Below are 17141 nucleotides of genomic sequence, written 5' to 3'. Positions count from 1 at the left end.
GACCGGTCCTCGTGAGCGGGTTCCTTAGTCGAGGACTCCGATAGCTTCTGTCATTTTGTGGGCCCGCGCGATCAACCGTAAGTACTGTGGGGCGGGGGTTAGGATGCCGAGGAATGGGTGCAGGAAGAGTAGTTTGGGCATCCCACGTGCAGTGGTATAGAGTGCGCTGGGCGCTGCTGCGTGGCGGGATCTGCGCAGGGTATTGTGAAGGGAAGGTGTGCTTGTGGTGAAGGTTCTGGAAAAAGTTCATCTAGAGCTGGCGCTTTGCCGTGGCGTCCGCTCTTGATGAGTATGTGTGAGGCGATGGAAGTGTGCGTTCTTCGTTGCAATATATAGTATTAGAGGATGTGCGAGTATATTAGTGGCTCTGCCGGTGGTGCGTCGTTGAAGTTGGACCGCCTGCCGCCCGGTGCCCAGCCTGTAAGCATCCTGGAGCCCAGAAGATGCGTACCACGGGGAATGCGCTGGCATCAGCAAGATTATTGAGCGTGTGCTGCTCATGGTGAGTTAGCGTTGCCTGCCCACGGCTTGTAGCATGGCAAAGGCGATCGCTCTTTCTTACGCCGACCGGCTCGAAGTCAAGGCGACCAATGAGGCAGCTTGTGAGGGTCCACGCTTGTTCGCGACCTCCATGCACATGGTCGGCTTGTGGGAGTAACTGGTGCCGTAAATATAGAGCGTGGAGGGATTGCTTACGGGGAGGTGCGTCAGTTGCACTCTGGATCGTATTCTGCCTCTGTGATGATCGGGATGCACGTGGCGGGAATTTGATGCTACCAGTGTCTTCACACGGAGCGTGGGCGCCAGGGGCACTAGGCGGAGTACACGATTTCCATGTCGGGTGCCCAAGGTGGTCGAGGGTGGAGGAAGGAAAACTCAGGAGAAGCCTTCGCTGTCCGAGCTGGACGCCAAAAAGTGTGCCGGGAGTCAAGCGCTTTCGCAAATACTATTGGTAGTCTTTGGCCGACAGCGCAGACAATAGTAACGCAAGGCGCAGGGGTCTCGTCTCCTGCAATGCCTGCTGCGCATGCACAAGCGCGCCGACACGGCGCCAAGTAGGGGGGAAGCTGGCTTCAAAACAATGTGACGTAATCGCCTCTCCTGAGTTATTTCCTTCCTCTGTGCGGTTGAGGGGGCTGTGCCTGGTGCGTCTGCTTCACAGCCGGACAAGCCGGTTGGCGCGCTGTGCCTCGGTCAGTTCGATTGAACTATGCATGCGTAGCTAACGTTATGTTGAGGCGTGTGGGGTAACTTTCGTTCCCGCTATGATTGCCTACAGGCGGAGGGCGTTTCAGCGTTGCATTTCTTCACAGGTGAATGTGTGATAGTGCGTGTGGTACGTGAGATGGCTGACGACGAGTGCTTACGCGATGCGCAGTGCGTCCGTCTCTTTGAGGACGCCAGGACGATTGGATGCGCGACGTATCATATGTGCAACCGGCGTGATCTGTTTGTGGAGGAGGGGTATTATGTGAATGGCTCTTCCATTGGCGTGGAAGAGGAGGCCCAGGACGTTTACTTTTCACTTTTCACTTGCGTTACGGATGTCCCCTTCAGGGAGGGTGGAAATCGCGGGGAGCCTGTCCAATCATCGGCGCTATTTGAGGAAGCCCGAAAATTTCGACATTATAAGCTTTAAAATTTGTGCCTAAATACTGCCCAAAGTACGTGACACGGAGTTTCGACTTCAGAGTTTCAATCTACGGCTTACTGTGCCTTGCACGTTGCCGCCGGATCCGTACGTGGCCGAAATTGTCCCATCGTCCGCGTACAGTGCATGACGAACGTTGGGGATGCGAGCCAAGAGCGGGGGTATCCTAGCAGCATCGACATTGAACCGTATCGGAGAGATTAGTGATGGCTGGGGTGTTCCTCGGTCCGTCAAAGTGTTTATGTTCGAGCGAACATCCCCAGGCTGTTGGTGGCGACGCGGTCTGCGAGTAAGACGCAGACGTAGTCGTAAGTTTCGAAGGGGAAACGGAAGGAGAGGGGATGGTCACGTACAGCTTGATTGCGATGGCAGTATCTCTGGTATTAATGAGTCTTTTCAAGATATGTTTGCTGCCGCACGTTCTGTTGACAATGTCTCGCAACCAAAGAGGCAGAAAATACTTTCGACCAGAGGGTGATCAGTGGCCCTTTAAAGTGGAAACTGCTGCGGGATGCCATGCAAAACTGTTCCCAGTTTGGTACCCAGCTCTGCTCCGAGTTTTTTTTTTCATTTCCATTGTAACGTGCCGGTTGCAAAGGTAAAGCAGAAGACGAAGAAGAAGGAGATGATGGACTCGCACAGTCCGAACGCTGGTGCAGGATCTTCCTTTTCCGGCCGCTCGCCAGCTACTGGACCGCCAATTCTGCGGCTCGAGCGAAACAAGGTGACCGGGGTCGTCGCTGGCGCCGCCTGTTCGCTGTCCCTGGTGGCGGCCACCTGCTTGATAATATGGCTGCTCGTCACGCAGCAAGCCTGGGAGCACAGGGTGAACACCACCGACGCGCCCTTCTGCTGCCCCGACGAAGCCGCCCAGCTGTTCGCTGTCATCAGCCGAAGCGTTCCGCCCTGCAGCGACTTCTTCGCTTACGTCTGCTACAACGCCATCAAGGACGGCTTCATTCAGGAAGGCGTCAGCCTGGACATACTGGTGAGCCCCGCACCGACATGCATATTTTTTCCAGCTTGGCATCGGTACCCTCTCGCCATAGTTCTTTAAAGAGGATTCCAAAGCAAATGGAAGCGCCCCCCCCCCCCCCCCACATCCCCTCACTTGCCCCCCTTTCAAGACAGAAGAGGAGAGGGAAGTGCTTCTGGAAGATTTCTGCTCATGATGAGCAGAAGCAGGGCTGAAGGTCGGTCACTACGTAGAAGCGCGCCTTTTGTTCGCAAGCGGCTTCTACAAGTTCCGCGCTTTCTGTGCTCAAAAAAAAAAATGCAGGCGTACGTACACAGTTAGAAGCAACATGAGAGGGAACACGGAAGCGTGTGGTGTCCGAAGCGCTGCCGCTGACAGCCGACTAGAATGGGTGGCACCGGGGGTATGTGGGGAAAGGGCAGCCGTCCATGCTTACTGTGCATGCACCTAGTCGCCGATCCTAGCTGCATGCCGGCGACAGCGGTTCGCGAATTGCGGCGCGCCACATGCTCCCGTGTTCCCTCTCATATTGCTTCTAGCTGTACTTCAGGGGTGGATTTGTGGGCCATTGTTGGAGGTGCCGGTTGGGAGCGGTCCCGTTGTAACCATGCATTTCTCGCACCTTTCCTGTCGACAAAATGGCGTTCAGCCTGGTTGTACGTGCTCTGGGATTATCATGTGTATTAACAAAGAAACCAAGTTGGCTCGGGTGCTTGGCATCCTTTGCAAATGCCAAGGCGTCTTACCGACCAGAGCCAACCGTCTGATTTACCAATCTCTGTTTTCTTCAATTTTATACCTATTTACATTTAGTCTGAGTCATCCTAAAAAAAAAGCTTCTAATATTGCAGAAAGGAACGTTAAAGCTATAACTGATATCCGTATAAGATCGCGATGAGTCATGTGTTTTCGAAATATCAAACCATGGAAGTTACCGAAATGTGTGAGTACCGTGTTCTAGCCTTATATAAGCCCCACTTACACCGTAACATGCTCTTTTCTTTCAGACATTGCCAAATGAGTAACAAATAGAGTACATCATACGACACGCCTTCATGATTACTGGCACGCCGCTTGTCAGCGAACTAATTACGCTCTCCGAGAATTACCGTATACTCCAACTTCGACTTTGCACTCCCAAACAAATTAATTGTTTTCTCTTCGTTTAAACACATGCATAAAATATTTGTACAATTTCTCAAAGCCATATGTTCCTCAATAAATGTGTGTACTTTCTAAATTTTCTTCAGAGTTCACGCTGATGTACATGTGCGTGATATCCTTGTGAAGTGTTTGCTGGCTTTACTTGATTTTTTTTATTCTGTTTCTTTGAAGCAATAATCGTCATTTTCCCTTGAAACTTTTGCTTTGACGATTGTTGTACTTTTTATTCTTCAAGTCTCCTTCATTTTTAAACCATGTACACGAAATCAGCGTTTCTCACCCTTGTTGCAATACCAGCATTGCACTGCCGAATACGCGTAGCTGATTGGAGCTTTGTCAAGGCGCATAATGCGGCCTTTTACTCCCATGAGTGCCTCGAGAATTATTTGTTTGTTTTTTGAAATAAAGAAATAAAAAAGTTCTATTTTAGGGGGGGGGGGGGGCGGTGCTTTCTCACTAAAAATTTTGCGGTGCTCTTAACAATACAGTTATTTGTTCAACTCAGATTACGACCTTTGCGATTACTTCCCAGTAATACTTCATGTGCCCGACGCCATTCTAGCTTTCTTGTGTCCTGATTAGGACTAGAGGCCAGCTTGTGTATTATGCATTCACTTCATAAACTTCACACTCCAGTATCTCTGGATCTTTATGAGTCCATCTGCGCATGTTTTTACGCATTTATTTTTATTTCTAGACCGTTCTTATTTCGTGCGCTCTCAAAGCAGTCGGTGTGTCACTCATGACTATATTCTAGACTAGCAACTCCTTTTGGGTGCGTCTCAGAAGCTGTTTTTGAGAAATAACGACGCCGAAAGCAGGAGATGCTGTGCGTCACGTGGTGATCTTTTTCCCGTAACGTATGGCCAACTGAGTGTAATGTATAAAATGAATTAAAAAGCGAGATCAGAAAGGCTGAGCTGATGTCGTCATAGAAGGCTGTCCCCAATCATTGATCGTGGTTTAGTGACGTCATGGTCGACGTCAATAATTCGGCCGCCCTGGCGTAAGACGCAAAATAATTTGTTGAACTGCGAGTTTCTCGGCGACAAGGCGGCTTTCCTTGCCGCAAAACTGTGGGACGACTGCGGCAGGCTCCTTGTTTGAGATGAAAGAAACTTCTTGTTCTATTAAGTTTACCGAACTGGCTAGTATGATTCACGCTCTTAAGACACTACTTCGCAATTCTCTCTTTTCGTCCTTACAGCATAATATCAAGGGTAATATCATCAGAGGCGTCGACCGCTATGGATCACCAGCGGCCGCGGCGCTTCACGGCTTCTACACGTCCTGTCTGAACGAGATATGGCAGCGCGACAGGCGCCAAAGAGAGATCGCCTCTGTTCTTCTCGATGAGGTCGGCGCGAACGAGACCATGGGACACGCTGAACTGCTTCGCTTCGCCCTTGCCTCGCACAAGCGATATCGGCTCAACTTTTTCTTCACCATCACTGACCACAAATTTTTCACCATGATCGATCGAAACTACGTTAGAAGCAGCGACTACAAGCGTTTCTGCGAGGACGACTGCTTCCTCGTCGCGCTGTCTGTCGTCAACGCTCGCTTGCGCACCAATTACACTCGAGGCGACTTTTTCGCCTGGGAGCGACAGTTGCCAGGCGACGACGAAGACGACGGTAACTATGAGTTGGCCACGGAAGAACTTCTTGACGCCTTAGGAAACATGAACACGTCGTTGCTGGAAGCCATTTTGAGAGAGTTCTTCCCCAGCTTCAATCTAACCACGCCCGCATACGCGACCGCCAAGAAGGGCCTGCTCGACGATATTCGCATCCTGTGGAACGTCTCGAATCAACCTCTGTCGCTACTGTACATGCTGACGACTGTCGTGATAGACGCAATTAGCCAGATCCAGATAGACAAGGTGCTGGACGCTCCGACGCCGCGCACGTGGCGCATTTGCGACGCCCACGGCCAAAAGCACAACGAACTCTGGCACGCCACGTACGTCGCAGCCCTCACGAGTCCCGCCAAGAACCGCCGAATGCGCGCCGTCTTCGAGGCGACCCGAGAGGCCATGGTTAACTACGCGCCGCTCCGGAGACTCGTGGCGGCCGGCAACCAGACGGAGCACCTGGACGCTCTCCTTGGGAACATGTCCCTCGTGCTTCCCAGCGACCTCGTCCTTGGGCACGTGGCTGTGCCCGTCATGCCTCCTCGCGGCTTCGTGCGAAACTACTTTCGGGGGCTGAGCTTCGAGTTCGACGTCAAGCGGGAGAAGCTGCGTCGGGGCATATTCACGCCCCTGCTTGCGGGTGCCGTGCACCACGGCATGGAGCGCATCAACGAGACGAGCTTGTACGTGCCACCGACGGCGTACAGCACGCTGGGCGCCAACACCAGCAGTCCTCTGCTCGTCGACGCATCCATGATTGCGACAGACATGGCGGCCCTGATATGGAGGTGCATCAGGCTGCACGAGCACTGGAAGTCTAAGACGATTGTTGCTTTCGAGTACCACAGGTGACTACCACATTTGAAGAGTTTTTTTTTCTTTTTTCTTTCGAAATTAAGCCAAGTCCACCTAGACGCAAACTGGGAGAAACGCGACAGTTTGTTTTCCGTGCAAACCCTAGTGCTATCGAAGCTGCTATAAGCTATGCTTTACGTGTTAGAGAAACCCTACGCCACAATTTATTGAAAAATTATGCTAACAATTCAGTCGATATCAGCACGTATACTATTTATTTGACTCATTTTCTATGCAGAACTCTGGATATGGCCCAGTTTTGTTCAGAAAACATCATTTCAACAGTTGTTTTCATGCTCTGTTTTGAAAAATAGTGCTGACAAATGATTATGTCGATAACGTCGTGGAGAAACAGTTCCAGCGACCATTTTGCGCAATCAAGAGGCATGGTTGTGCTTCAACACAAGTAAAGGCGAATAACAGGCTTCTGTTGCAAGCACTGACGTGACAGCCTTCTTTCCTATTTTTTGCACTTCGGAAGCAGAAAGGTAAACTAGCTAGAATCTATGGAATGTATAAAATATTTCACTTCACTGCAGCGTTCTAAATTCATCCATGAGTAGTAGTGAAATGGTGGACGCGCGTAGAACACAAATAGACAGAACAACGGCTAGTATTGTACTTTCCTATCTGCATCTGTTATTTAGCGTGTAACAAAATTTTAGAAAGCCACTGCCAACTAGTCCAACTAAACGCTTTAACGGTCGCTGTAGGAGGGGCGAATCTTTGCTTAATCGGTGACAGGGCTAATTATCACATTGTTATCGTCGTCTTCTGTGTTCAGAACTTACGTCGATCTTTTCATATCCATCGCCGTAGAAGGGATAGTAGCGCTGGGGAAAGAAAAATGAAACCACGCACGAAACAGGTCGTCTTATAAGGCTAAGATTAGGCCGCCGCGGTGGCTGAGTGGTTATGACGCTCGGCTGCGGGCCCGAAAGACGCGGGTTCGACCCCGGCCGCGGCGGTCGAATTTCGATGGAGGCGAAATTCTAGAGGCCCGTGTACTGTGCGATATCAGTGCACGTTAAAGAACCCCAGGTGGTCGAAATTTCCGGCGCCCTTCACTACGGCGTCTCTTATAACCTGAGTCGCTTTGGGACGCTAAACGCTCATGAACAAATCGTAAACATATAAGGCTGAGATTGACAAAGGAGACTCTCACGTGTGGATTTGGCTCGTTCTGATCCGTAAATTAGCGGGATCGGGCGCATTTTAAATGACATTGCCTCTTCGCGCATGTTTTCTAGGCGTTAATGCGCACCTTCAGTTCTCACAGATTTTGCAAAATTAAGATCTAAGGATGAGCTTTCCATTACAGCAAAATTTGTCTCAGTGATTTCGCTCATCTGGAAAAAATACTTATATTTTGACGTGAGAAAAGCCTATTCATAGCTGTAGAACAGTAAAATAACAGCTCTGGCACTGAATCTTCTTAGCTGAAGGTAGAAGCACACCTTTGTGATCATGGCGTACTTGTGTTATTTAGGCACTGGTAGATTCCACTTAGTAAAACAGTTGTAATGGCCTATTAAGCTCATCTATTTCATTTCAGCGTAAGCGCGAGCTTGGAGCGGTTTTTTTTTTTTCTGAGATGCCGGCTTACTATCTTTTTACCTCCAACCAGGATATCAGAAAATTCTCTCAGGAGACAAAAAAACTCTTTTTTTAACAACGCCAGAGACAGAATAGAACTGACCCAGCTATCAAATCAAATAAATAATCGCAGGACAATTGTAATGAGGAAGTATAATATGGAGAGAATCGAGCATGCTTAGGTCTATAAAGAACGGGGTGGGCTAAAAGCCGTCAAGAGAAAACTAGGCATAGGCCAAAATCACATGTATACGCTAAAAGATAGGAAGCGCAATGCCGTTAGAAAGGTGTATGAGATAGTTAAAGTGGCCGAATAACTCTATACAGGTATATACAAAGACCTTTTGCATATCTCATTAATTAACCTTGCGCCAAGTTTACAATTTTTGGCGTTTCTCGGGGCGTATACTAACTTTTTCCCTTGGGAAGCGACAAAATGACAATTTGAAAACTTTCTAGCGAGGAAAAACACAAAAGGCAGCGCAGCAAAACTGTTTAGACGTTGGGTTTTCCGGTTTTTTTTTTCCTTTCACACGGCGGTATCATGTCTAGTTGAGAACAGAGATGACATTTTGCAGCGAGCAATGGAAACGAGGGATGGAAGGCTGCCGCTCGTTACTATGTCTGGCATGAATCGGTGGCTTCTCGCGCAGGCCGCTAGGTTACGAGGAATGATTCTTGCAGAGTGGTCTATATATAGCCTACACATTGTATATAGACATAACGAAATGGGGTCCTTATAGACTAGTCTAAAGACAGTCCATAGATTGTCTATGAACAAAAAGAAATGATTCTTGCATACTTCAGTAGATAGGCAGTCTACAGATGATCTATATGCAAAAGTGAATATCCAGAGGATGACAATATAATTTATTTAAAGCCATCTATAGAAAACCCAACTGCTAGCGCACCAAATTCTGATTTCGCCTCACTAGGCAAATCGTCCATCATTTTTTTTTTTTTTTTGCCGGCAATCCGAGAATCTACGCTACACCGTCAGTCACCTCAAAACGACGGCAAAAGTGGCTGTGGTTTAGCTCTGGTTGAAGCTGGAGTGACGCGATAGCTACAGCTGGCCGAGTGGAACTCGCTCAGTCGAATTGGAAAGTCAGTCTTTCGCCGCTGCGTTTCGCGGGGCTTTCCTTCAACCACGGCTAATTTGTTTGCTGAAAACAATAATTGCACGCAGTGGTCGTCAGTGTTCCTTTTTAAACTCTTGTTGCTGCCATTATTGAGCCGAAAGTAACGCCATCTCAGCGTATCCTAACTTGAGCTGAACCTCGTTATAACGATAACGAAGTTGAAGGCACTCGGTGACTACTTCGTTATAGCCGTAGCTTCGTTATAGCCCGTATTTGCCGAGCTTCCAAGGAGAATCATTACTTCGTTGTAGCCACTATTTCGTTATAAACCGCTTGGATATAACGAGGTTCGAATGTACATCTTCGCACCTAGCGAGTGCATATTGCAGCCCCTGTCGGGATGGAGCTGGCACGCCGAAGAACTCTTGGGGTCGACTGTAGCCGTGCAAGTCGCCGCCGATGTAGCGGCTTCGGGGAGCGCCGTCCCTTCCTCCGGCTCACCGACGGCAACGGACTGGAATCAAGTGAGGACAATCTGGAGCCTCTACCGGATGTCCAAGGCGCAGTTCTTCTACGCGCGCTATGCCTACTTCCGGTGTAGTGTTGACAGGGAAGCCAGGTTTTTTGTGAACGAGCCGCTGAGGCGCAGCGCTGACTTTGGCGTTGCGTTTCAGTGTGCACCGCGCCACCTGATCAACATTACCGCGTGCGCGGACGTCCCCCAGTGACTATCTTTACCAGTCTGCTTCTTTATTTTTTTTTACTTTCTGTGCGTCATTCTAGTTCGCGATTCCTCTGTTGTTTTGCTTGCTCAGGCTCAGCTGTGGACAGCGGCAGCGAGTGACCATTTTCCTTACCTTACGATAGATTTCGAACTGACAAAGCTGCTGTCTTCTGTGAAATCTGAACAAAACTGCCATCTTCTCATTCTCGTGACATTGACGGCAAAGCCAGAGCATTTGGGCGCTGTCACTCGAAAGTACCCGTATCGCATTATATTTTGCCTTATTGGTCCCCAGCTGCCTCACCACAGAATTTTATTTTGAACGTGAGTGGCTTCATGCCCTTCTGCCACCACCGTTCACCTTATATTTTTAGGGCTGATTGAAACTATCAAAAGAGAAAGCCAACATGTTTTCTGCCATTGTTTAGGACGAAGAAGGGGCCGCTTTATTTATTCGACACCGCCCTTTCAAAACAAGGAAGAAACACGTTGTCCGGCAAGCATTTTATGTGTCTGTTGCATGCGAGTGGCTAAACAATGAGTAACGATAACATGTGTTTTCTTGTCGTCATTATGAAAGTAGTCCCGTAGATGTATATGGGAAGAATTAACATGTGTTCAGACCCGGCAGCATCCGCATAGAAGTGAAGGTCGGCTTTTTGATGTAAAATGCTACGTGCGGTTTTTGTTATGGCTGCTTGTATAGTGAACTTTACCTGAATTAGGGGTACGTGAGTAAGAAGAGTAGAAGTGAAAAAATAAAAAAATGCTTATTGCACGAAGCAAATATTTATCCAAGATTGCTTGATTTGGTTAATATCATGTGGCAGGGTGGTGGAACCCCAACTTGGATTTATTTTCCAACGCGCCACACCCCTCTCTTGTACAAATGGCATGAATGTGAATAATGTTTTCATTTACTACCAGTGACACTTCCGGTTATCTGCACATTTAGGACTGTTGGTAAACCAGGCACCACAGTTGAATTGGTATAGGATGCTCACGCAACATCGACGCTATTGTGGTGCAAGCCTGAGAGTTCAATTTCTTTGAAAATGTTCGAAACTTCGGTGCACGTCAAGACCGCACCAAATGTAGCCCTGTGCAGAGTGAAAAATTTGTTATATAAAGATAAGTAAAACTACAGTGATCGCTCCACTTTACAGTTCGTGTCAAACACCGCCCTGTTCGTGCGCATTTTATCCCCAAACATAAGCAATAAAATAACTGCCGCATGTAAATGAGTTTTATTTCGCGGCAAGAAAATGTCATGGTACTGTCATTATGCGGTACACCGTCTCAGCCATTGCATGCAGTACCTAAGTTTCACTACCTTTTCATTTACAGTGGCATATGTTCATGCTGTTAGGTACAAATTTTGGTCCCCTATGAATTTAAGTTTTTTTCAACAGCAAACAGCGCATGATAACAGGACCACAAGACAAACATCGCCTTATTGTGCGCTTCTCGCTTCACCGAAGAGGTACACCCTCTATCCCACTGCATGATCCTGTTATGGTTCAACAGAAACTCTGGTTGACTAGTTTGGTTCAATGAAAACCGGCAGAGATTTAATGACTAAGATACTCTGTTTTGCATCACTGAATGCTCCTTTAATGCGCGATAATACAACCATATTTTTTTTATCACAGGCACGATTTTATCGCCACCTATGGCAGCTATAAGAACAGCGCATAAAAGCACAGGACAAAGAGAGTGATTCCTGCTGCAGCTTCTTCTTTTCGTCCTCGTCTTTCGCGCTGTCTTCAAGATGAATTCGACTGAAAACAGAGCTTTTATCAACTTGGAAAGATCAAAAAATGAAATGTAGATGTCGCCACCGCTGGTTGTTTTTAGAAGCAAATTGCGGAAGAGCTTTCCTTGGGCGCGGATCCCTGAGGTCATGCTACAGCGCTCTAGACTTCGAAGCTATCATCACGGAGTCTATCTCGGTCTTGACGCCACGAGGTTGGAACGAGTGGCGGGAAGAACTTTCAGTTTCATTTTTCTGGCACTTTTGCGGCCGTAAAAACACCAAAATTCACCAGAAAGTGCCACGGAGACGATTTTTACGAAGATAAAACGTTGGAAGGTGCTGTTCTTTTTGTGCCCTTACCACCCACATTGTACATGAATCTATGCAGAAAAGCATTTTTTTTTGTTAGTCGAGGAAAGCTAAAGAAACATGACCACCAAATTGCATCAGGCTGGTGTTCATCATGCAATATGCTGAAAAGGTTTTTTTTTTTCGGCGTGGTCTGAAAAGCGCACTCACACGTTGCAGAATGACACAAACACAGCGCTGGCTAGTAGATGGAAAACTAGAAAGAAATCGAAAATGAAGGAATTGGGGAGCAAACGAAACCGCAAAACAAGCTACAGCAATGCCGCTTTGAGAACCTAATCGATTAAAATAAGCAACATCCTTCTGCAATAAAACAGCCGTAGTAATGCTTGTGCACCTGTCGCGCTCCTGACGAGTCAAGGACGGTTAAAACATGTCACATGTTTGCGGATTTTCGCGTCTTCACAGAAGAGTTTGGATTCAGATTCGAATTTTATTTTCCAGTAGTCATTTGATGGATTCCTCGGCCCGTATTTCGCTTGGCAATGACCAAACTGCCTGTGAAAGCTGGCCTGCAACACAAAAAATAAGCGGAGGGTATAATTGCTGCCCGCAGTCCATTGAAATGTCTCTTTTCAAATGATTTCTGACATACCTTTCGTATAGGCTGTGTAAGGGTGACCGAAATTTAACCAAATTCCGTAGACCACGTTCGGTACATGAATGGTACCGCGCCTTTGGTCGCATTGCGCAGGCTGTCGCAGTGCTGAGCGCTTACTCGAGCGCGTCACCAACGGCAAGCCACAGGCTGCGCAGTGCAGTTTAAAAGGCGGGCAATATATGTCATAACACTCCACGTAATTCAAGGAACACTGAGAGCAACTCCATGAACATATCGTTCTTAGCAAAAAATTGATTTTCTGGATTTTTCTGGCTATGCTCACATTTTTCCGCCTGCAAAAGACTCATTTATCAGCGAGAAAATTAGATTTAAAATCCTCCCCCAGTCGATACTTTTTGACGTCCTTACCGAGTAGGAATAATCATAATAATGATAATTGGTTTTGGGGAAGGACATGGCGCAGTATCTGTCTCATATATCGTTGGACACCTGAACTGCGCCGTAAGGGAAGGGATAAAGGAGGGAGTGAAAGAAGAAAGGAAGAAGAGGTGCCTTATTGGAGGGCTCCGGAATAATTTCGACCACCTGGGGATCTTTAACGTGCACTGACACCGCACAGCACACGGGCGCCTTAGCGTTTTGCCTCCATAAAAACGCAGCCGCACGGTCGGGTTCGAGCCCGGGAACTCCGGATCAGTAGCCGAGCGCTCTAACCACTGAGCCACCGCGGCGGGTCCACCACCGTGTACCTCAAAACGTGATTGTGGCGTCCACTGACCCAGGTGGCCAGTTATGCACCCTTCATTTCCTCAAAAATATCATTGGAGTCTAGAACGCTGTCAACGCCAACGCCAATGAGCACAATGAACGTCGACAGCTTTCGCTTTGCATATCCTGGATTAGCTGAGTTAATCCACAGCCTAACGTTTCGGTCTCTCGTAGCTTAGAAAAGTTCCGTTTTCTATGAGGGCGGGCACTTTGTGATTACAACGTCGTACCCTATCGCTGCAAGCCATCTTCTATTTGCCCGCGGTACTTCATAAAAGCCCCAGTTCTTCGTCATTCCTCTAGTTTTAGCATACATCAGCTATGTCTTGCTAGAGGCGTAAGAGTAAGACCAACTTTTCAATATTTGCTGGTACATTGATTTCTGATTTTAATTAATAGCTAGCGTTACTGACTGTCGGTATGTGTAACAAGCGCGTCATTCCTCAAAAACTAAAGGAAACGGACAAACGTTGGTAAACTGTGGAGCTACCTCACGGCCAGCTGCCACCAGCAATTGTTTCCTCACAGATCGGAGGGAAGAACATTTAACGGTCCTTTGTGGAACCTGGTTTTCGTAGCTTCTTTCATCCATGAATGTGCAACCCCCGCATTTATTCGTCTTTCCCATTTACAACCGTCTCGGTCACTCTGCTGTTCGCAGCCGCGTGACTGGACTTGGCCACGTACGTCTTGGCGTAGAAATTTAGGAATAAACACAGAATGACGAAAGTCTGGAGGATACCCAACGCGACCAAGTGCTTCGGGAAGCCGCAGTCCACGAAAAGCGGTATCGACATATGTACCATGATTATGAAAAACTGCACAATCTGCAGAGTGGTGAGGTACTTCTTCCACCAGAGGTACTTGCGAACAGCGGGACCTAGCGTCGCCAAGAAGTAATAAGAGTACATGATGACGTGGACGAAAGCGTTTAGGCACGTGCTCAGCGCCGTCTGTCCTTCGGGCGCGAAAAGCGCGAAGAACCACACGTTAAGTACCACGATTGTGTGGTGGAACACGTGCAGGTGGGTTATGTGGGTGAACTTCTTGCGCAGCACGAAGAACACTGTGTCCAGGAGGTCGCAGTAGCGAAACAAGACGTAGATCCAGCCAACGCGGTAGGACTCGCGCATCTCATCACTCGTAATCCCCGTGATACCCTGGCACCAGAGGTCGTAGTGGCCTCCAGGAAAGTAGGTGAGCCCGAGGGTCATGCGAAGGAACTTGGCGGTCATGAGTACCATGACTAAGTTGTACACGCGCACTATGATGATGATCTTGAAGGGCTCGCGGTTCTTCATCCAGCGGGGGCCGGCGACCTTGACGAAGTAGAGGTAGGAAGCCAGTAGCGCGAACACGAACATGGGGTTCGTCACCACCGGATAGTCCCGGGTTCGGGGATCGCCCATCTGGCGGATCTGCTCGGACAGCGTGAAAGGGTTGATGCTGAGATTCATAGTTGTGTGTCCGTCAGCGGGCAGGGATACGAGCAGTTGTTTCTGCAAATTGAAAAGGAAAAGGGAATAAAATGGCAGAACAACACCCCAAAGCTGTCCGGTTAGAGTAAGCAAAACTTGAGCGTGAGCGCCACAATATGACATCTAATTAGTACGACGCGTCATGCAGGCGCCACATTGATGTCGGGACAGAGACAGGGCATTCTGTTTTTTTTTAGGGATTGTCTCAAATTGATAAAAAAAGAAAAAAAAAGTAAAACATTTTTTTCCCTTCGCACAAAATATTCGCAGTACTCAAGAGTGCTCAGATGGGTATATTTTTTCTCCGTCGGCAAGGTAGAAACCGATCTTGCTTTAAAATTGGTTTAGTACATGTAATTTATATATACAGATACAGTTGAACATCGTTATAACGAAGCGGAAGGGGCCCGGCGATTACTTCGTTATAGCCGTAACTTTGTTATAGCCCGTGTTGTGTTGACAGAGCTTCTAAAGGGAATATTCATTCCTTCGTAATATCCACTATTTTCGTGTTAAATCATTTGGTTATAACGAGGTTGACTGCAATACAAATATTTATTTACCGAACTGAACAGTTTACCACGCTGATTATAGTTTTCTTTTTTGCATGCAGGTACTGTATAAGGATTAGATGGCGTACAAAAATGACAACTATTTTCAGGCACATTACACACCACAATAATTAGCATCGTGCAAATAAATAAGCCTAGTGCGCATTATTTCATTGCGGGTTAGTTCCCTAACCAGAACGCTGTTTCTGTTAGTTTGAAAGATTCACTGCAGTGTCTCAGTGATAAAGCGCTCTATAGCTGAGCGCGAGGATACAGGATGGAATACCGACCACGAGGTTTACACTTGAAGGGAGACGAAATTAAAATCACAATTGTGCTATGCGTTGTGAGTTCATGTGTCAGTCAAAAGTGCCAGGAGGAAGAGTGTAATCAGCAGATATTCACTACGTCGTCTCCCATGGTCCATGTGTAGATCCGTAACTTAAAACCCAGCCCAACGTACCATTAAATTCAACTGGTGTGATAGTCGTCGGCAATTCTTACTTGTAATGAGAGACGGGTAAAGGAAGTGCCGCGAAATTTTTGTATGAAGGAAGCGTTTTGACTGTTGTGGTATAAACACATAAATAAACAGATGTTTGATCAGAAAGACTCGGGCATCGATTGTTAAGACACACAGTATCAAGTGCGCATAATTTGAATCTGATATTCAGTTATCTGTACACATCGCACACGATGAGTGAGACGGACAATGAAGGAAAGAAACGCATGTGCCTCTGAAAATAATTTCCTAGTTAGGCAAGAGAAAATTCGTGATCGATCACTTCAAACGCATCCGGTAATCGCAGATGCCTATGTTTCAAGGTGAAATTAAAGGCTCAGCAACTGTGTTTATTTACTCTCGGTGAACACCTGACCTGCGCCGTAATGTAAGCGGATGAAGGATGGAATGAAAGAAGGGATAGAGAAACTGGGGTCCTAGTGGTTGGCTCCGGATTAATTTTTACCACCTGGGTGTTGACTGAGGTCGCACAACACACGGGTTTCATCTAGCTGTCGTCAAAATGCAGCCGCCGTGGCGCGGAATTCGATCCTGAAACTTCGTGCCCAGCAGCCGAACGCAGTGACTGGAGAGTCACCAAGAAAAAAAAAATATTTGAGCAACACCGATTTTCTGTGCCTCGTCTGTTTTGAATGCCTTACTGGGATGCATTTAGAAGAGGGTAGTTATTGCAATTCTAAGTGGGCAGCCTTTTTCCAGGTTACAGGAAAGCAGAAATTTGTTATTGATATACAGCGTGTTTCACTTGAGACTTTACACAGTTTTTAAAGATAGGCTTTTTGGGTTAGAAGAGCGCTTTTGTCAGCATAGCACTGTCAGCGGTGTAGGGCATCACAATAGAGCTAAGTCGTGTTAACTAGCAGGCTAATTAACTAATACTATATAGGTAACTTTGTAACTATTTGTTAGGCTCATTAATTACTGAGAGACGTGTAGCCCAACTTGAGTCCGTAAGTAATATCCTGATCAGGTATTAGACTTTAGAAAACGCGGTTATCCTCGGCGTTGTGACCCAACCAATTTTTGGCTACATCGCGCAAAAATACATGCGCTTTCGAGAAGCTTGCAAGCAAAGCGACTTCTCCAGTGCACGTAACTCGTCGAAATAGCCACTAGTTGTTGGGCCACAGGGCGGAGGTTAACTGCGTTATCGAAATTCTAAAAACAGATATGGGTATTACTTATGTTGGGCTACACGCCTTTTAATAACTAAGGATCCTAACTGTAATAGGTAAAATTCAACTATTCAATATTAATTAACCATAATAATTAGTACGTCTTAGCTGTATTCTGAAGCGCTACACCGCTAAACATGATATGCCGAAAAAAGTGCACCTCTAACTCAAAAAGTGTATTTTTAAATATTGTGTAAAGTCTTAAGTGAAACGCCTTATTATTACGCGTACATTGTATGTAACTCCTGAAAAAATGATCTTAATTGTGAGACTAA

The 17141-nt window shown here is 47.2% G+C and overlaps 1 protein-coding gene and 1 pseudogene across 1 annotated transcript; one reads left to right on the top strand and one right to left on the bottom strand.

The window, feature by feature from the left end:
• The first annotated feature begins 345 nt into the window (after nt 1-345).
• Nucleotides 346-9688, top strand: LOC144097626 (uncharacterized). The gene is made up of 4 exons (XM_077630281.1): nt 346-420; nt 2250-2639; nt 4999-6275; nt 9334-9688. The coding sequence occupies exons 1-4, from the start codon at nt 346-348 to the stop codon at nt 9686-9688; spliced, it is 2097 nt and encodes a 698-aa protein (XP_077486407.1).
• A 4062-nt stretch (nt 9689-13750) lies between these two features.
• Nucleotides 13751-14596, bottom strand: LOC144097625 (very long chain fatty acid elongase AAEL008004 pseudogene; annotated as a pseudogene).
• Nucleotides 14597-17141: the final 2545 nt, after the last annotated feature.

Source organism: Amblyomma americanum, chromosome 7, assembly GCF_052857255.1.
Source record: "Amblyomma americanum isolate KBUSLIRL-KWMA chromosome 7, ASM5285725v1, whole genome shotgun sequence".
Taxonomy (NCBI): Eukaryota; Metazoa; Arthropoda; class Arachnida; order Ixodida; family Ixodidae; genus Amblyomma; species Amblyomma americanum.
Note: the sequence above shows the minus strand (reverse complement) of the source record. Positions and strands in the feature narration are given on the sequence as shown.

Excerpts from the sequence above, each read along its gene's own strand:
- LOC144097626 (XM_077630281.1), top strand. The coding sequence starts at position 346 with ATGTGCGAGTATATTAGTGGCTCTGCCGGTGGTGCGTCGTTGAAGTTG. Across the intron at positions 421-2,249 it reads TGCCGCCCGGTGCCCAGCCT|GTAAAGCAGAAGACGAAGAA; the intron begins GTAAGCATCCTG and ends CCGGTTGCAAAG. Across the intron at positions 6,276-9,333 it reads GTTGCTTTCGAGTACCACAG|CGAGTGCATATTGCAGCCCC; the intron begins GTGACTACCACA and ends CTTCGCACCTAG.